General features: G+C 44.0%; 1 protein-coding gene across 1 annotated transcript in view; it reads right to left on the bottom strand.

Moving 5' to 3' along the window:
• vipr1b (vasoactive intestinal peptide receptor 1b) overlaps window positions 1-18,328 on the bottom strand; it is a 209,113-nt gene extending 190,785 nt beyond the window's left edge. Inside the window, exon 1 of the mRNA XM_071327928.1 lies at window positions 18,206-18,328. Within this exon, the coding sequence (XP_071184029.1) occupies window positions 18,206-18,314 (109 nt within the window). The 5' untranslated portion in view covers window positions 18,315-18,328. The remainder of the gene's footprint in view (window positions 1-18,205) is intronic.
• Between the last annotated feature and the right edge of the window lie 3,016 nt (window positions 18,329-21,344).

The raw sequence follows: 21,344 nt of genomic DNA, 5'->3' as shown, positions 1-21,344 counted from the left end.
ACACCATGAGAAGAAACACATTGTGTCTGACAGGTACTTTTCCAACCAAAAGCAGGCTGTCTGTCCCAGGCCAATTTCTAAAAGTCTACTAATTAATAATGAGTGGTCAACGGTGTCGAAAGCCTTCAAAAGGTCTATAAAAAGGGCAGCACAGCCTTTTGTCCTTCGTCACCAAAGAAGCAGCAGAGACCTGGCCTGAAATGAGACTGATGGAAACGTACATTTTGAAGCTAAAAAATATCTAAGCTGAGTGTTGATAAAAAAAAAAATCAAAAATGAATATTCCCTCTTTCGTACCTCTAACTCGATTCCACTTTGCCTATGAAGGTGTAGAGCACAGATGGGCAACTTTGATGAGGGTGGAGGACTCATTATGAGTTGCTCTCGCGTCTTCGTACCCACATCCTTGAGTATTCTACTATTCTAACTTGCAACAGTAAGCTGAGACCCCGACTGAGTTAAAAAAAAAAATTATGATATATTATATAAGGGGGTGGGGGGGGGGTGAATTCATCTGAGGGCCTTTAAAAGGGGGGCCCGGGGGCCGCCAGTTGCACATCCCTGATGTAGATAATGACGTTCTCATCAGTGGGATGTGTTAACTTCTTATGGATAGGGGGCAGCATTTTCACGTTTGGATGAAAAGCGTGCCCAGAGTAAACAACCTGTGTGGAGAGGGAGCACCACCTGGGTGGAGAGGGAGCACCACCTGGGTGGAGAGGGAGCACCACCTGGGTGGAGAGGGAGCACCACCTGGGTGGAGAGGGAGCACCACCTGGGTGGGGAGGGAGCACCACCTGGGTGGGGAGGGAGCACCACCTGGGTGGAGAGGGAGCACCACCTGGGTGGAGAGGGAGCACCACCTGTGTGGAGAGGGAGCACCACCTGGGTGGAGAGGGAGCATCACCTGGGTGGAGAGGGAGCACCACCTGGGTGGAGAGGGAGCACCACCTGTGTGGAGAGGGAGCACCACCTGGGTGGAGAGGGAACACCACCTGTGTGGGGAGGGAGCACCACCTGGGTGGAGAGGGAGCACCACCTGTGTGGAGAGGGAGCACCACCTGGGTGGGGAGGGAGCACCACCTGGGTGGGGAGGGAGCACCACCTGGGTGGGGAGGGAGCACCACCTGGGTGGGGAGGGAGCACCACCTGGGTGGAGAGGGAGCACCACCTGGGTGGGGAGGGAGCACCACCTGGGTGGAGAGGGAGCACCACCTGGGTGGAGAGGGAGCACCACCTGGGTGGAGAGGGAGCACCACCTGGGTGGGGAGGGAGCACCACCTGGGTGGAGAGGGAGCACCACCTGGGTGGAGAGGGAGCACCACCTGGGTGGGGAGGGAGCACCACCTGGGTGGAGAGGGAGCACCCTGGCCTCCATCCAGACCCTAGGGACCCAAGATAATTGTCAGGTTAAACATATGTGTCAATGATTCCACAATTAGGGGAGCAGAAAGCTGCAGCAAGAAAGAATCAAGCAAATCAACCCCAGTGGATTTTTGACATCTTTTAAGCAGGGAATCTAGCGCATCACAAGTAGAAAGCTGTTTAAATGAAAAGAAAGGTTCATTAGAAGTTGATGGAACTACTTATCTAATTTTTCTAAGGAAAGATGCTAAACCCTGACACAACTTGCTTAGGCAGGGAGGATGAATTTCCACGCTTCGGTCTATTCATTATTTTCCCAAATATGGCAAAGATCACCATAGAACTTAGAAAGTAGCTAGACTTAGCATTCTTAATTGAGGAGGTGCGTCTACACTGAGTGTACAAAACATTAGGTACACCTTCCTAATATTTAGTTGCACCCATTTTTGCCCTCAAAACAATATATCGGGCATAGACTCTACAAGGTGTCAAAAGCATTCCACAGGGATGCTGGCCCATGTTGACGCCAATGCTTCCCACAGTTGTGTCATGTTGGTTGGATATCCTTTGGGTGGTGGACCATTCTTGATACACACTTGAAACTGTTGATTGTGACAAACCCAGCAGTGTTGCAGTTCTTGACACACTCAAACCAGTGCGCCTAGCACCTACTACCACACCCCGTTCAAAGGCACTTAAATATTTTGTCCTGCCCATTCACCCTCTGAATGGCACGCATAGACAATTCATGCCTCAATTGTCTCAAGGTTTAAAAATCCTTCTTTAAAACGTCTCCTCCCCTTCATCTATACTGCTTGAAGTTGATTTAACAAGTGACATCAATAAGGGATGATAGTTTTCACTTTCATTCACCTGGTCAGTCTACGTTATGGAAAGAGAAGGTGTTCCTAATGTTTTGTCCACTCTGTGTACTTCTCAATAGCCTGAGAAGCTGCCAATCAGCTACAGAGTTTGTTTTCTAGCCTTCATAACAGGATCTGAACGTTCAATAGAGAAACAAGGATTTTTTGTATTTTATTCTCTAAGGCATTTTTAAAGGGTGCATGTTTGTCTGCCAGAGAGGATCTTTGTCTAGTGATACTAGATTAATGGACGGTTCCAGCTCTGTAGGAACTGTATCTACGATGCTTTGTTTCGGGACAAACCGGATCCAACGTGGCAATTGTTTGCATGCCGAGGATATAAGCTTGAGGAGGCTTCCTTGATCACGCAGGTCGCCAGCCTACGTAAGAAACTGGGGAAACCTCAAAGTGGAATGTTTACCTTTTCTATGCCGGTGGCTGAACAGCGTTCGTGCTTGTTGGATGCATCTCTGCCTTGTCGTTTGTCATTATCTGACTGGCCGATGTTGCCGGAGCTCCGCCATCTGATCGAAGGAGTCGAAGGAGCACAGCAAGAGGAACAAGGCAATCAACAATGGTCGCATGTCATGAGCCGTGGAAGCCTCATGTAAAGCAGTCTACGCATCCAACGAGATGACCGGAGCGGATAGAAACAACAAATAGTTTTACCTGGAGCCTGACCTTCCTGCACCTTTTTCGCTTGGGATACCTGTGTCTGCAGCCTCGGTGCCTACTCCTACGATTTTGAAGTCGACGTCGGCAACTTTCCGTCCCTGCTTTGGATCGAGCGGAGCTTCTCCATCTGTCAGAGGCCTGCACCAGGCGCTGGGAGGAACGGGCTCAAGTTATCCTGCCTCGTCCAATCCTGGTTCCCCGAATCCTGTGAAACGTGGGAGTGGGCGGATTTCCTCGTCCTTCTCGCCAGCCGTGATTTTGGGCAGCTCCATTGTAAGAAATGTGACCATTCCTGGTGCAAAAACAATGTCCTATCCCGGAACTCTAGTAAAGGACAATACTAAGCTGCTCCGGGATGTACTACATCAGGACATGGAAATCGATTCTATCGATTCTATCGTAGTCCATGTGAGTTTTCACAGCATTATAAGGCTGCGTTAAGACAATAACTTATCAATGACCCAAGCCCAGCTCAGTTAATCCCTACCATTGTGTACCTGAGTTGTCATAATGCTTCAGCAAATGTACATTATACCAGGGGCGTTGGTAGACACAATGTAAGTAACCTAATTTATGTCCCTCTAACTGCCCTGAATGCCTCTGCTGATCCTACAGCTATTGTATGCAGCAATTATGTGCCAATGAACCAGATTTATATGGTTAGCACTGAGGTGGTGTGCCATAGTAGGCAAACTCAGTTCCATCATTCATTGAATCAGATGGCTCATTCATTCCAAAACCGGCTGATATTGCCAACTATTTTAATGGCAAGATTAGCAAACTTATCACAAAACTACCTCTAATAGAGCCCCATCGTCATCAGAAAACAAAACATTTAACAAATACCTGCTGTAACAGTAGGAGACATGCATCTTTCAAATTATTTGCCACAGATATAAAGAGCTCCACACATCATCAACTTGGAAAAATGGCAGAGAAAGGCAAGCGACAGCAGGAAAGTCCTGTCTGGCAAATGGCAATACTTTGAGAAGTGAAATGTAAACTTTGAGAAGTGTAATTGAGGTACTGTAATGGTAGTACAGATGCAATGCTGAGCCATCTGAAAGGGACGCACCGTGAGACACACGCCATTGCTGGCGGCAGGCCCCCAACAACAGACATTAGACTGCTTCATACTTATGTGTTATGGCTTTACACCCCCTGCTATATTGTGGATAGAGTTACCTGTCTAACAGAACACAGAGGGCGTTCTTTAATGGAAGCCTCTCCAACACAATCCAGGTAGAATCAGGAATTCCCCAAGGCATCTGTCTAGGTCCATTTATTTTTTCAATCTATACTAACGACATGCCAATGGCTTTGAGTAAAGCCAGTCTGTCTATGTATGCGGATGACTCAACACTATACACGTCAGCTACTACAGCGACTGAAATGACTGCAACACTTAACAAAGAGCTGCAGTTAGTTTCAGAATAGGTGGCAAGGAATAAGTTAGTCCTAAATATGTTTTTAACTAAAAGCATTTTTTTGGGGACAAATAATTAATTAAAACCTAAACCTCAACTAAATATTGTAATAAATAATGTGGAAATTGAGCAAGCTGAAGTGACTAAACTGCTTGGATTAACCCTGGATTCTAAAACTGTCTTGGTAAAAACATTTTGATATAACAGTAGCTAAGATGGGGAGAAGTCTGTCCATAATAAAGCGCTGCTCTGCCTTTTTAACAGCACTATCAACAAGGCAGGTCCTGCAGACCCTAGTTTTGTCACACCTGGACTACTGTTCAGTCGTGTGGTCAGGTGCTACAAAAAGAAACGTAGAAAAAATGAAATTGGCTCAGAACAGGGCAGCACGGCTGGCCCTTCGATTTATACAGAGACCTAAAATTAATATTATGCATGTCACTTTCTCCTGGCTCAAAGTGGAGGAGAGGTTGACTTCATCACTGCTTTTATTTATGAGAGGTATTGACATGTTGAATGCACCGAGCTGTCTGTTTGAATTACTGGCACACAGCTCGGACACCCATTCATACCCCACAAGACATGCCACCAGAGGTCTCTTCACAGTCCCCAAGTCCAGAACAGACTATGGGAGGTGCACAGTACTACATAGAGCCATGACTATGTGGAACTCTATTCCACATCAGGTAACTGATGCAGCAGTAGAATCAGATTTAAAACAGATACAAATACACATTATGGAACAAAATATTCCATAAAGCCAAAGTGAAAAGAAATTGCTACAATTTAAAAAAATACAAATTAAATAACTAAAATATAGTCGTTAATAAGTATTCACCCCTTTGTTTAGGCAATCCTAAATTAATTAAGGAGTAAAATTTGGCTTAACAAATCACATAATACGTTACACGGGCTCACTCTGTGTGAGATAATAGTGTGGTAAACCGTGGGGTGCTGGGTTGAGCATGCAGAGATTACACAGAGACATGGAGGTTTTAGTCTGCAAACACAACTTTACTAGTCCATCAAATAAACATAACAAAGAAAATCACATAGGGTTGGCTCAGTCCTTCTTCTCAGCTTTGACTCTGTGACGGTCTCTCCCGGTTCTCTCTCGTGTCACAGTGCTCCTTTTATGTGTCCTCCACGGCTGGTTGGCACTTTCCCCTAATTACCCCCACTTGGAGCTATCCGTGTCGGGGTGCCCAGCTCGTGTACTCAAAGCAGAGGGAGCCAATGTCACATCACATACCTCCCCTCTACTACCACCCCCCGGGGTAGACCTCCTGGGATACCACAAGAGGTTGCATGATTAATGAATGACTACCCCTTCCTCTGTCCCCCATACAATCAACATCTGTAAAGTCTCTCAGTCACGTTATGAATTGCAAACACAGATTATTAAACTACAAAGAACAAGGAGCATTTTCAAAAGACTCATAAAGAAGGGCAGTGATTGGTAGATGGGTAACAATAACAAAGCAGACATTTAATTTTTAAGCATGGTCAACTTAATAATAATGCTGTGGATGATGTATTCAACTACACATGAAAGATAATGTCATTTCTGAACTGAGCAAACTGCTCTGGGATGTCACCATAGTGATTTTAAAACAGCTACGTAATTCAGTGGTTGTGATGGGAGAAAACTGAGGATAGACCAACAACTCCACAATAATGACCTAAATGTCACGTATACTCCCTTTCCGGTGCTTGAGGTCAGCAGGCTGCTCATTATTACGCACACCTGTCACCATCGTTACGCGCACCAGCGCCTCATCAGACTGACCTGGACTCCATCACCTAACCTGCCTGATTACCTTCCCTATATACAGTTGAAGTGGGAAGTTTACATACACCTTAGCCAAATACATTTAAACTCAGTTTTTCACAATTCCTGACATTTAATCCTAGTAAAAATTCTCTGTTTTAGGTCAGTTAGGATCACCACTTCATTTTAAGAATGTGAAATGTCAGAATAACAGTAGAGAGAATGATTTATTTCAGCTTTTATTTCTTTCATCACATTCCCAGTGGGTCAGAAGTTTACATACACTCAATTAGTATTTGGTAGCATTGCATGTTTAACTTAGGTCAAAAGTTTCTGGTAGCCTTCCACAAGCTTCCCACAATAAGTTGGGTGAATTTTGGCCCAATCCTCCTGACAGAGCTGGTGTAACTGAGTCAGGTTTGTAGGCCTCCTTGCTCGCACACGCTTTTTCAGTTCTGCCCACACATTTTCTATGGGATTGAGGTTAGGGCTTTGTGATGGCCACTCCAATACCTTAACTTTGTTGTCCTTAAGCCATTTTGCCACAACTTTGGAAGCATGCTTGGGGTCATTGTCCATTTGGAAGACCCATTTGCGACCAAGCTTTAACTTCCTGACCGATGTCTTGAGATGTTGCTTCAATATATCCACAATTTTTCCCCCCTCATGATGCCATCTATTTTGTGAAGTGCACCAGTCCCTCCTGCAGCAAAGCACCCCCACAACATGATACTGCCACCCCCGTGCTTCACGGTTGGGATGGTGTTCTTCAGCTTGCAAACATCCCCCTTTTTCCTTCAAACATAATGATGGTCATTATGGCCAAACAGTTCTATATTTGTTTCATCAGACCAGAGGACATTTCTCCAAAAAGTATGATCTTTGTCCCGCACCTTTGGGGGGGAGGGGTACAGTCACGCCCTGACATTAGAGATCCTTTATTCTCTATTTTGGTTAGGTCGGGGTGTGACTAGGGTGGGCATTCTAGTTTCTTTATTTCTAGGTTGGCTTGGTATGGTTCCCAATCAGAGGCAGCTGTCTATCGTTGTCTCTGAATGGGGATCATATTTAGGCAGCCTTTTCCCACCTGTTTGTTGTGGGATCTTGTTTGTGTATAGTTGCCTTGAGCACTGCATAGCTTCATGTTCGTTTGTTCTTTATTGTTTTTTGCCGAGTCACGTAATAAAGATGATGAACCCAAACAACGCTGCATTTTGGTCCGATTCTTACAACAACGTTCGTGACAGGTTCACTGACTGGTTCACTGACTGGTTGACTGGTTTAATAACTGGTTGACAGGTTCAATGACTGGTTGACTAGTTCTCTCTCTGTCTGTTTGTTGCTGTTGTTGGTGTTTGTACTAAAGGTCCAATGTAACCGTTTTTATCTCAATATCAAATCATTTCACCATAGAGACAGGCCCACAGAGGTTTAACACTGTAGAGACTGGTCCACTGAGGTTTAACACTGTAAAGGCTGGCCCACAGAGGTTTAACACTGTAGAGGCTGGCCCACAGAGGTTTAACATTGTAGAGGCTGGCCCACAGAGGTTTAACATTTTAGAGGCTGGCCCACAGAGGTTTAACATTTTAGAGGCTGGCCCACAGAGGTTTAACATTTTAGAGGCTGGCCCACAGAGGTTTAACATTTTAGAGACAGGCCCACAGAGGTTTAACATTGTAGAGGCAGGCCCACAGAGGTTTAACATTGTAGAGGCAGGCCCACAGAGGTTTAACATTGTAGAGGCAGGCCCACAGAGGTTTAACATTGTAGAGGCTGGCCCACAGAGGTTTAACATTGTAGAGGCTGGCTCACAGAGGTTTAACATTGTAGAGGCTGGCTCACAGAGGTTTAACATTGTAGAAGCAGGCCCACAGAGGTTTAACATTGTAGAGGCTGGCTCACAGAGGTTTAACATTGTAGAGGCTGGCTCACAGAGGTTTAACATTGTAGAAGCAGGCCCACAGAGCTTTAACATTGTAGAGGCAGGCCCACAGAGCTTTAACATTGTAGAGGCTGGCTCACAGAGGTTTAACATTGTAGAGGCTGGCTCACAGAGGTTTAACATTGTAGAGGCAGGCCCACAGAGGTTTAACATTGTAGAGGCTGGCCCACAGAGGTTTAACATTGTAGAGGCAGGCCCAGAGAGATTTAACATTTTAGAGGCTGGCCCACAGAGGTTTAACATTTTAGAGGCTGGCCCACAGAGGTTTAACATTGTAGAGGCAGGCCCACAGAGGTTTAACATTGTAGAGGCTGGCTCACAGAGGTTTAACATTGTAGAAGCAGGCCCACAGAGCTTTAACATTGTAGAGGCAGGCCCACAGAGGTTTAACATTGTAGAGGCTGGCTCACAGAGGTTTAACATTGTAGAGGCTGGCTCACAGAGGTTTAACATTGTAGAGGCAGGCCCACAGAGGTTTAACATTGTAGAGGCTGGCCCACAGAGGTTTAACATTGTAGAGGCAGGCCCAGAGAGATTTAACATTGTAGAGGCTGGCTCACAGAGGTTTAACATTGTAGAAGCAGGCCCACAGAGGTTTAACACTGTGTAGCAGTGTAACACCCCTCCTGTCTGATGTATTAACAGGCTCACGGGGTCTAATCCCTCATGGTTAAGTCAACGTGGTTCTCCTATTACTGCTCTGTCAAGGATTAGAGACTCCGTTTCAGACTGATTTGAAGTCTTCAGTTTGACCTGGCGTCAGTAAGGATCTGGGACATGGGTCTAAAGTGTTCACCAGTCCCTCAGAACAACATCAGCCATTATCTCCTCAACAACAGTGCTGTTTCATCCTGCTCTTTCTGCTGTGAGAACACATACAGGCCAGATATGAAACTGGACTTGCAGTAGAAATGACATGCAATGCTTTTGAAAGGGTCTCGAAAAACCCCACAAGGTAAGATGTGTGTGTGGTCATGACGAAGCATGATGTGGTATTTCAATGTTTACTCAGCAGTAGAAGGCCAGGTATAGACTGGATGGATATTAGCAGTGACAGGTTGATTATGTCTCTCTGACTGGAACACGACGCTGGCTCAACTACAGGGGGAAATAACTCAAAACCGCAACGCAAAACACAAAAAATACAATCAAATTAGACAAGTCTTTAGTGGCTGAACCAGCAGCAGGAGCCGTCCAATCAGACTTTGAGTTCAAGACGCCATCTCGGGAAAATACATTTCCATCTCATCAGAAATCTGGTTCTTTCTCAGAATATTAAAAAGTTAATTCTAAGACTTATCAACAAATTAAGTTGTGATTGTGTTATCTGATTGTAAGTACATTTCTAGGCTCTAAACAGTGCTTTTATTATTTCAGCAGAATGACAATAATTAATTAATTTCCATCATCTTAACAGACAGGAGCAGAATATAAATTAACTACGATCTATTTATATCATGAAATAAAAAAAGGGAATAGTTGACCAGATGGATCTATTGATGTCCACATGGCTTTATCTCTGATGCCACTCTGATGCCACTCTGATGCCACTCTGGTGCCACTATGATGCCTCTCTGATGCCATTCTGATGCCACTCTGATGCCACTCTGATGCCACTCTGATGCCACTCTGATGCCACTCTGATGCCTCTCTGGTGCCTCTCTGGTGCCACTCTGATGCCACTCTGATGCCACTCTGATGCCACTCTGGTGCCTCTCTGGTGCCTCTCTGGTGCCTCTCTGGTGCCACGCTGATGCCACGCTGATGCCACTCTGATGCCACTCTGATGCCACTCTGATGCCACTCTGATAGCACTCTGATAGCACTCTGATAGCACTCTGATAGCACTCTGATAGCACTCCGATGCCACTCCGATGCCACCCTGATGCCACACTGATGCCACTCTGATGCCACTCTGATGCCACTCCGATGCCACACCGATGCCACTCTGATGCCACTATGATGCCACTCTGGTGCCTCTCTGGTGCCACTATGATGCCACTCTGATGCCACTCTGGTGCCACTATGATGCCACTCTGGTGCCTCTCTGGTGCCACTATGATGCCACTCTGGTGCCTCTCTGGTGCCACTATGATGCCACACTGATGCCTCCCTGATGCCACTCTGATGCCTCCCTGATGCCTCCCTGATGCCACTCTGATGCCACTCTGATGCCACTCTGATGCCACTCTGATGCCACTCTGATGCCACTCTGATAGCACTCTGATAACACTCTGATAGCACTCTGATAGCACTCCGATGCCACCCTGATGCCACTCTGATGCCACGCTGATGCCACTCTGATGCCACTCTGATAGCACTCTGATGCCACGCTGATGCCTCTCTGATGCCACTCTGATGCCACTCTGATAGCACTCTAATAGCACTCTGATAGCACTCTGATAGCACTCTGATGCCACTCTGATAGCACCCTGATGCCACACTGATGCCACTCTGATGCCACTCTGATGCCACTCCGATGCCACTCCGATGCCACTCCGATGCCACTCCGATGCCACTCTGATGCCACCCCGATGCCACTCTGATGCCACTCTGATGCCACTCTGATAGCACTCTGATAGCACTCTGATAGCACTCTGATGCCACTCTGATAGCACCCTGATGCCACACTGATGCCACACTGATGCCACCCTGATGCCACCCTGATGCCACTCCGATGCCACCCTGATGCCACCCTGATGCCACTCTGATGCCACCCTGATGCCACTCTCATGTTGAGTCAATACATGGGGGTTTTGAGTGCATCCTACGCTGTGCTTCTGCTGTTTTCTAGTGAATCTGTTCATTTGCCTCTCGGCTTTGGGGAGATAGTGACCTCGCCTGCCAGTCCCTCCCAGAGGGACAGAATTCACCATGTTAGTATGGAGGAGGAACACATGGTTTAGTTAGGGAGCTGCTGGAGTAGCGGGCGGCTACCTACCAAGTCGTAAGACAATAATTAAATCAACTGTTACCAAATGTAACAGGGTTGGTTATGTTTCCACTTGCCTCTAAAGAAAGGTGTATTTAGTGTTCAAGCATTCTTATTGGATGGTTCAATTCCGATGACAATAAGGCGTGTTGTTATTGGCCCCGCTTGTAGATAGGGGGAGATCGCGAACGTCAGGTCTCCCCAGTATGAGAATGTGATGCAAGGGGTAGGTCACGTTCTGAATACTGTATTCTATTGGTATATTATACAATGTGTACAAGTTTGCTGTATTTATTGATTTATACACGTGTGGGTATATGGTACCTGTTAGGGATTGAGGGGCTGTCTGGGATGTACTTTGGTATATGATTGCTGTATATAACTGTGTTAGCTAGCATGCACCGACGTCATGGTCACATAAGCCACTGCTAACACAGTTGTTTTCATGCTACAGATTTGACCATCGTCGGCCATCAACATCGTTAAGCCCTGCACAACTAACGTGCTGTTTCCTGTTTACTACAGATAATAAATGATGCTCAACTGGGACACTGGCTGGGGTGATTTATTTGTACAAAACACAATGCAAGGAGAGTACAATTAACATCTGTTTCACAAACACACAGCACCATTTATATTTCATACGACTTGCAGTTTATATGTAAATGTTTCAATAGTCTATAAATAAAGCAGGGAATAGATGAGGATGTGTGATGATGTCAGCTGCTCAAGTCCTTTGTGGTTCTCTACATGACTGCAGTATCTCCTGAAGCCTACACTGCTCCCTTGTCCCATCTCTCTGTCTCTCTCTGTCTCTCTCTGTCTCTCTCTCTCTCTCTCTCTCTCTCTCTCTCTCTCTCTCTCTCTCTCTCTCTCTCTCTCTCTCTCTCTCTCTCTCTCTCTCTCTCTCTCTCTCTCTCTCTCTCTCTCTCTCTCTCTCTCTCTCTCTCTCTCTCTCTCTCTCTCTCTCTCTCTCTCTCTCTCTCTCTCTCTCTCTCTCTCTCTCTCTCTCTCTCTCTCTCTCTCTCTCTACCTCCCTCTCTCTCTCTACCACTCTACCCCTCTCTCACTCTCTCTCTCGCTACCCTTCTCTCTCTACCTCTCTCTCTACCTCTCTCTACCTCTCTCTCTACCTCTCTCTCTACCCCTCACTCTACCCCTCACTCTCTCTACTCTCTCTCTCTCTACTCTCTCTCTCTCTACTCTCTCTCTCTCTACTCTCTCTCTCTCTCTACTCTCTCTCTCTACTCTCTCTCTCTCTCTCTCTCTCTACCCCTCTACTTCTCTCTCTACCTCTCTCTACCTCCCTCTCGCTCTACCCCTCTCGCTCTACCTCTCTCGCTCTACCTCTCTCGCTCTACCTCTCTCGCTCTACCTCTCTCTCGCTCTACCTCTCTCTCGCTCTACCTCTCTCTCGCTATACCTCTCTACCTCTCTCTCTCTCTACCTCTCTCTCTCTCTACCTCTCTCTCTCTACCTCTCTCTCTCTCTACCTCTCTCTCTCCCTCTCTCTACCTCTCTCTACCTCCCTCTCTCTCTCTCTACCCCTCTACCTCTCTCTCTCTACCCCTCTCTTACGGTCTTTCTCATTCTCTCTACCCCTCTCTCTACCTCTCTCTTAATGTCTCTCTCGCTACCCTTCTCTCTCTCTACCCCTCTCTCTTACTGTCTCTCTACCTCTCTCTCTCTACCTCTCTCGCTCTCTCTCTCTACCCCTCTCTCTCGCTACCCTTCTCTCTCTCTACCTCTCTCTCTCTCTCTACCTCCCTCTCTCTCTCTCTACCTCTCTCTCTCTCTACCCCTCTCTCACTCTCTCTCTCGCTACCCTTCTCTCTCTCTACCCCTCTCTCTTACTGTCTCTCTACCTCTCTCTTACTGTCTCTCTCGCTACCCTTCTCTCTCTCTACCCCTCTCTCTTACTATCTCTCTACCTCTCTCTCTCTCTCTCTCTACCCCTCTCTCTCGCTACCCTTCTCTCTCTCTCTCTCTACCCCTCTCTCTCTCTCTCTCGCTACCCTTCTCTCTCCCTACCTCTCTTACTGTCTTTTTCTCTCTCTCTCTCTACCCCTCTCTCTCTCTACATCTCTCTCTACCTCTCTCTCTCTCCCTACCCTTCTCTCTTACTGTCAATTCAATTTCAATTTAAGGGGCTTTATTGGCATGGGAAACATGTTTAAATTGCCAAAGCAAGTGAAATAGAAAATAAACAAAAGTGAAATAAACATGAAATTAACAGGAAACATGACACTCACACAAGTTCCAAAAGTATTAAGCCATTTCAAAGTGTTGTATTGATGTGCAAATAGTTAAAGTACAAAAGGGAAAATAAATAAACATAATATTCACTGGTTGCCCTTTTTTTGAGGTAACAGGTCACAAATCTTGATGCTGTGATGGGACTGTTGTATTTCACCCAAGTGGGAGTTTATCAAAATCGGATTTGATTTAGAATTCTTTGTGGATCTGTGTAATCTGAGGGAAATATGTCTCTCTAATATGGTCATACATTTGGCAGGAGGTTAGGAAGTGCAGCTCAGTTTCCATCTCATTTTGTGGGCAGTGTGCACATAGCCTGTCTTCTCTTGAGAGCCAGGTCTGCCTACAGCTGCCGTTCTCAATAGCAAGGCTATGCTCACTGACTCTGTACATAGTCAAAGACTTCCGTAATTTTGAGTCAGTCACAGTGTTCAGTTATTCTGCCACTGTGTACTCTCTGTTTAGGGCCAAACAGCATTCTAGTTCGCTTTGTTTTTTTGTAAATTCTTTCCAATATGTCAAGTAATTATCTTGTTGTTTTCTCATGATTTGTTTGGGTATAATTGAGTTGCTGTCCTGGGGCTCTGTGGGGTCTGTTTGTGTTTGTGAACAGAGCCCCAGGACCAGCTTGCTTAGGGGACTCTTCTCCAGGTTCATCTCTCTGTAGGTGATGGCTTTGTTATGGAAGGTTTGGGAATCGCTTCCTCTTGGGTGGTTGTAGAATTTAACGTCTCTTTTCAGGATTTTGATAGTTAGCGGCCTAATTCTGCTCTGCATGCATTATTTGGTGTTTTACGTTGTACACTGAGGATATTTTTACAGAATTCTGTATGCAGAGTCTCAATTTGATGTTTGCTTCATTTTGTGAATTCTTGGTTGGTGAGCGGACCCCAGACCTCACAACCATAAAGGGAAATGGGTTCTATAACTGATTCAAGTATTTTTAGCCAGATCCTAATTGGTATGTCGAATTTTATGTTCCTTTTGATGGCATAGAGAACCCTTCTTGACTTGTGTCTCAGATCGTTCACAGCTTTGTGGAAGTTACCTGTGTTTAGGCCGAGGTATGAATAGTTTTTGGTGTGCTTTAGGGCAACGGTGTCTAGATGGAATTTGTATTTGTTGTCCTGGCAACTGGACCTTTTTTGGAACACCATTATTTTTGTCTTACTGAGATTTACTGTCAGGGCCCAAGTCTGACAGAATCTGTGCAGAAGATCTACGTGCTGCTGTAGGCCCTCCTTGGTTGGGGACAGAAGCACCAGATCATCAGCAAACAGTAGAGATTTGACTTCAGATTCTAGTAGGGTGAGGCCGGGTGCTGCAGACTGTTCTAGCGCCCTTGCCAATTCGTTGATATATATGTTGAAGAAGGTGGGGCTTAAGCTGCATTCCTGTCTCAGCCAAACGCCCAGTTGAAAGAAATGTGTGTGCTTTTTGTCAATTTTAACCGCACACTTGTTGTTTGTGTACATGGATTTTATAATGTGGTATGTTTTTCCCCCAACACCACTTTCCATCAATTTGTACAGCAGACCCTCATGCCAAATTGAGTGTAAAGTTTTTTTTTTATCAACAAAGCATGAGAAGACATTGCTTTTGTTTAGGTTTGTTTGTTTGTTTGTCAATTACGGGTGTGCAGGGTGAATACGTGGTCTGTCGTACGGTCATTTGGTAAAAAGCCAATTTGACATTTGTTCAGTACATTGTTTTCGCTTTGTTTTCGCTGAGGAAATGTACAATGCTGTTAATGATAATGCAGAGGATTTTCCCAAGGTTGCTGTTGACCCATATTCCATGGAAGATATTGGTGTCAAATTTTTTGGGGTGATCTGTCCTTGGTTCCAAATATTGGGGAAGATGCCAGAGCTAAGGATGACGTTAAAGAGTTTAAGTTTAGCCAATTGGAATTTGTGGTCTGTATATTTTATAATTTCATTTAGGATACCATCAACACCACAGGCCTTTTTGGGTTGGAGGGTTTTTATTTAGTCCTGTAGTTCAATCAATGTAATTGGAGAATCCAGTGGGTTCTGGTAGTCTTTAATAATTGATTCAATGATTTGTATTTGATCATGTATATGTTTTTGCTGTTTGATCTTTGTTATAGAGCCAACAAGATTGTAGAAGTGGTTTATCTATACATCTCTGTTTTGGATAGAAAACTCTGTGTCTTGTTGTTTGGTTTATCCATATGTATGTGATGTTGATTACGCACCAAGTTGCACACAAGGATCAGTTCAAATAGGTCAAGAGGGGATGTTAATAATAATAATAATTCAGTGTTTTTTTTATTTAATTACAGCTGTATAGCTAATGTTGTTTTTTGTGTACAAACACTTTTTCATATATATATATATATATATTGTAAATACACTTGATTGTGAAAGTTTAGTATATTTTAGGTTGGTCCATCGTGGTGTATCTGTACCCCCTTGTTGTTCTCTCTTGCCTGATCTTCAGCTAGCGAGGTATGTTGTCCTTGGTTGACCTTCAGCTAGCGAGGTATGTTCCCTCTCCCTGACCTTCAGCTAGCGAGGTATGTTGTCCTTGGTTGACCTTCAGCTAGCGAGGTATGTTCCCTCTCCCTGACCTTCAGCTAGCGAGGTATGTTGTCCTTGGCTGACCTTCAGCTAGTGAGGTATGTTGTCCTTGGTTGATCTTCAGCTAGCGAGGTATGTTGTCCTTGGCTGACCTTCAGCTAGCGAGGTATGTTGTCCTTGGTTGACCTTCAGCTAGCGAGGTATGTTGTCCTTGGCTGACCTTCAGCTAGCGAGGTATGTTCCCTCTCCCTGACCTTCAGCTAGCGAGGTATGTTCCCTCTCCCTGACCTTCAGCTAGCGAGGTATGTTGTCCTTGGCTGACCTTCAGCTAGTGAGGTATGTTCCCTCTCCCTGACCTTCAGCTAGCGAGGTATGTTCCCTCTCCCTGCCCTTCAGCTAGTGAGGTATGTTGTCCTTCGCTCCGCTATTATTCAATATAAAACCCTGGTAATGTTACACAATGTGCTGTTATGCAACCATAAGTTTAGCTACAATGTGGACAATATAAAGATTTATGTTAACAAGATTCACAAAGCTCGCTAACTAGGGTATCTATTGTAACTTGTGAGTACTTGAGACAGTGTTTGAGTGAGTTTCCATGTGCTTGCGCAGGTACCTGAGAGCCCTGACTGCACCAAGGGTTAACATATTGTGTCTCTTCGTGCGCAGGGCAAATCAAAATCCAACAAGCAGGCTCCAGTTGTGTCAGTGTCCTCATTCAATTACACAACGCAGAACGAACCAAGCTACACATTCATCTCCATTTTGGATAGATAACACTTCGTGTTTGTTTAATGTTTTCCAATTTTCCCAGAAGTGGTTAGAGTCTATGGATTCTTCAATTACATTGAGCTGATTTCTGACGTGCTGTTCCTTCTTTTTCCGTAATGTATTTCTGTACTGTTTTAGTGATTCACCATAGTGAAGGCGTAGACTCAGGTTTTCTGGGTCTCTATGTGTCTGATTGGACAGGTTTCTACATTTCTTTCTTAGGTTTTTGCATTCTTCATCGAACAATTTGTCATTGTTGTTAATTTTCTTAGATTTTCTGCTTGACATTCTTAGATTTGATAGGAAAGTCAAATACACTGTTTAGGTTTTCTACTGCCAATTTTACACCTTCACTATTACAGTGAAACGTTTTGCCCACTTTCCTTCCTTCTATAGCATTTCTTAATATTATTCAGTTCCTTTGGCTTTGATGCCTCATGATTGAGTATGGCTCTGTTCAAGTAGACTGTGATTTTTCTGTGATCTGATAGGGGTGTCAGTGGGCTGACTGTGAACACTCTGAGAGACTCTGGGTTGAGGTCAGTGATAATGTTGTCTACAGTACTACTGCCAAGAGATGAGCTATAGGTATACCTACCGTAGGAGTCCCCTCGAAGCCTACCATTGATTGGGTACATACTCAGCGTGCGACAGAGTTGCAGGCCAGATGGAAGCCACTCCTCAGTAAAAGACCTGGCAACCAGCTCTTGGGAGAGTCTTGGTGGTTCCAAACTTCTTCCATTTAAGAATGATGGAGGCCACTGTTTTCTTGGGGACATTCAATGCTGCAGATTTTTTTTTGGTACCCTTCCCTAGATCTGTGCCTCAACACAATCCTGTCTCGGAGCTATTCGGGCAGTTCCGTCGACCTCAATTTCGAGTCACCTAGCAAAGGGTCTGAATACTTATGTAAATAAGGTATTTCTGTTTTTTTATATTTAATACATTTGCAAATATTTCTAAAAAACAGGTTTTGCTTTGTCATTATGGGGTATTGTGGGTAGATTGCTAAGGATTTGTATTTACTTAATCAATTTTAGAATAAGGCTGTAACGTAACAAAATGTGGAAAAAGTCAAGGGGTCTGAATACTTTCCGAAGGCACTGCATATTCTCTATTCTGTATTATCAGTATTCTGTATTCCATATTCTGTATTCTCTGTATTATGTATATTATGTATTATATATTCTGTGTATTATGTATATTCTGTATTCTGTATATTATTTATTTTATATGCTGTATATTCTGTATTCTATATTCTGTGCTCTCTGTATTCTGTATATTATATTTATTATACATTCTGTGTATTATGTGTATTCTATATTCTGTGTTCTGTATATTGTTTATTATATAGTCTGTATATTCTGTATTCTATATTCTGTATTCTATATTCTGTATTCTACATTCTCTGTATTATGTATATTCTGTTTTATATATTCTATATTATGTATACTGTGTATTCTATATATTCTGTATTCTGTATATTCTTTATTTATATTATGTATTCTGTAGATATATGTATATTCTGTATTCTATATATTCATTATGATATATTCTGTATTCTGCATATTCTGTATTGTATAATAAGTAACGTTTACCTTTATATTTGACTATATGGTGGGAGAAGTAATATTTACCTTCATGAAGTAATGTTTACCTTTATGTTTGACTATATGGTCAGAGAAGTAACTGAAGTACTTAGGACACTTGATGGTGATGACCTCTCCCACCCTGGCAGACGGCCAACAAGCGATGATATCCCACATCCCTTGACAACCTGCCCAGAGAAAGAGAGACAAGAAAATTAGGATTACTGTACACGTACACACACACACACACACACACACACACACACACACACACACACACACACACACACACACACACACACACACACACACACACACACACACACACACACACACACACACACACACACACACACACACACACACACACACACACACACACACGTAGACACACGTAGACACACGTAGACACACACACACACACACACCTGTTTGTCCATGGTTTCTGGAACCAGATGAGAATATTCACAACACACAGAGAGTTATCCTGCCACCCCTACCACATGCTCTCAGACAACAAAAGTTTGGACACACCGACTCATTCAAGTATTTTTCTTTACTTTGACTAATTTCTACATTGTAGAATAATAGTTGTAGAATAATAGTGAAGACATTAAAACTACGAAATAACGCATTTGGAATCATGTAGTAACCAAAAACAAATCCAAAAACATTTTATATTTGTAACGGTCGTCGGATGAAGAAGGATCGGACAAAAGCGCAGAGTGGGAAGTGTTCATGATTATTTATTTAACTGAACACTGAGACAAAATGTAACAACACGAAACAGTTCTGTCTGGTGCAGAAACAAAAACAGAAAACAACTACCCACAAAAACCATGTGGGAAAAAGCTGCCTAAGTATGGTTCTCAATCAGAGACAACGATAGCCAAACACAAAGAATTACAAAACATAGAAAAGGAACATAGAATGCCCACCCAAATCACACCCTGACCAAACCAAAATAGAGACATAAAAAGCTCTCTACGGTCAGGGCGTGACAATATTTGAGATTCTTCAAAGAGCCCACCCTTGGTCTTGATGACAGCTTTGGGTTAGGGTGGGTCTACACGCTTGGCATTCTCTTCACCAGGAATGCTTTTCCAACAGTCTTGAGATCCTACATATGCTGAGCACTTGTTGGCTGCTTTTCCTTCACTCTGTGGTCCAACTCATCCCAAACCATCTCAATTGGGTTGAGGTTGGGTGATTGTGGAGACCAGGTCATCTGATGCAGCACTCCATCACTCTCCTTGGTCAAATAGTCCTTACACAGCCTGGAGGTGTGTTGGGTCATTGTCCTGTTGAAAAAACAAATGATAGTCCCACTAAGAGCAAACCAGCTGGGATGGCGTATCGCTGCAGAATGCTGTGGTAGCCATGCTGGTTAAGTGTGCCTTGAATTCTAAATAAATCATTGACAGTGTCACCCTCAAACCACCCCACACCATCACACCTGCTCCTGCTTCACGGTGGGAACCACACATGCGGAAAGCATCCGTTCACCTACTCTGCGTCTCACAAGACACACTGGTTGGAACCAAAAATGTAAAATGTGGACTCATCAGACCAAAGGACAGATTTCCACCAGTCTAATGTCCATTGGTCGTGTTTCTTGGCCCAAACAAGTCTCTTCTTATTTTTGGTGTCCTTTAGTAGTGCTTTCTTTGCAGCAATTCAACCATGAAGGCCTGGTTCACGCCACATTCTCCTCTGAACAGTTGATGTTGACATGTGTCTGTTACTTGAACTATGTGAAGAATTAATTTGGGCTGCAATTTCTGAGTCTGGTAACTCTAATGAATTCATCCTCTGCAGCAGAGGTAACTCTGGGTCTTCCATTCCTGTGCCGGTCCTCATGAGAGCCAGTTTCATCACAGCGCTTGATGATTTTTGCGAAAGCACTTGAAGAAACTTTCAAGGTTCTTGACATTTTCAGGATTGACTGACCTTCACGTCTTAAAGTAATGATGGACTGTCGTTTCTTTGCTTATTGTGAGCTGTTCTTGCCATAATATGGTCTTGGTCTTTTCCCAAATAGGGCTATCTTCTGTATATAGAGAGATACCATAGAGATAGAGATATGGAGTGATACCATAGAATAGAAATATAGAGAGATACCATATAAATATAACATAGAGATATGGCTTTCACTTCAGCAGTAATAAATTCATGAACTTCTTTGAGGAAAAGATCATGATCATTAGAAAGCAAATTACGGAATCCTCTTTAAATCTGCGTATTCCTCCAAAGCTCAATTGTCCTGAGTCTGCACAACTCTGCCAGGACCTAGGATCAAGGGACACACTCAAGTGTTTTAGTACTATATCTCTTGACACAATGATGAAAATAATCATGGCCTCTAAACCTTCAAGCTGCATACTGGACCCTATTCCAACTAAACTACTTAAAGAGCTGCTTCATGTGCTTGGCCCTCCTATGTTGAACATAATAAACGGCTCTCTATCCACCGGATGTGTACCAAATTCACTAAAAGTGGCAGTAATAAAGCCTCAATTGAAAAAGACAAACCTTGACCCAGGAAATATAAAAAACTATCGGCCTATATCGAATCTCCCATTCCTCTCAACAATTTTAGAAAAAGCTGTTGCGCAGCAACTCACTGCCTTCCTAAAGACCAACAGTGTATACGAAATGCTTCAGTCAGGTTTTGGACCCCATCATAGAACTGAGACTGCACTTGTGAAACTGGTAAATTAACTTTTAATGGCGTCAGACCGAGGCTCTGCATCTGTCCTCTTGCTCCTAGACCTTTGATACCATCGATCACCACATTCTTTTGTAGAGATTGGAAACCCAAATTGGTCTACACGGACAAGTTCTGGCCTGGTTTAGATCTTATCTGTCGGAAAGATATCAGTTTGTCTCTGTGAATGGTTTGTCCTCTGACAAATCAACTGTAAATTTCGGTGTTCCTCAAGGTTCCGTTTAGGACCACTATTGTTTTCACTATATATTTTACCTCTTGGGGATGTCATTCGAAAACATAATGTTAACTTTCACTGCTATGCGGATGACACACAGCTGTACATTTCAATGAAACATGGTGAAGCTCCAAAATTGCCCTCGCTGGAAGCCTGTGTTTCAGACATAAGGAAGTGGATGGCTGCAAACGTTCTACTTTTAAACTGGGACAAAACAGAGATGCTTGTTCTAGGTCCCAAGAAACAAAGAGATCTTCCGTTG

This window comes from Salvelinus alpinus, chromosome 10 (assembly GCF_045679555.1).
Source record: "Salvelinus alpinus chromosome 10, SLU_Salpinus.1, whole genome shotgun sequence".
Taxonomy (NCBI): Eukaryota; Metazoa; Chordata; class Actinopteri; order Salmoniformes; family Salmonidae; genus Salvelinus; species Salvelinus alpinus.
The sequence above is the reverse complement of the archived record's forward strand: the minus strand, read 5'-3'. Positions and strand labels throughout refer to the sequence as shown.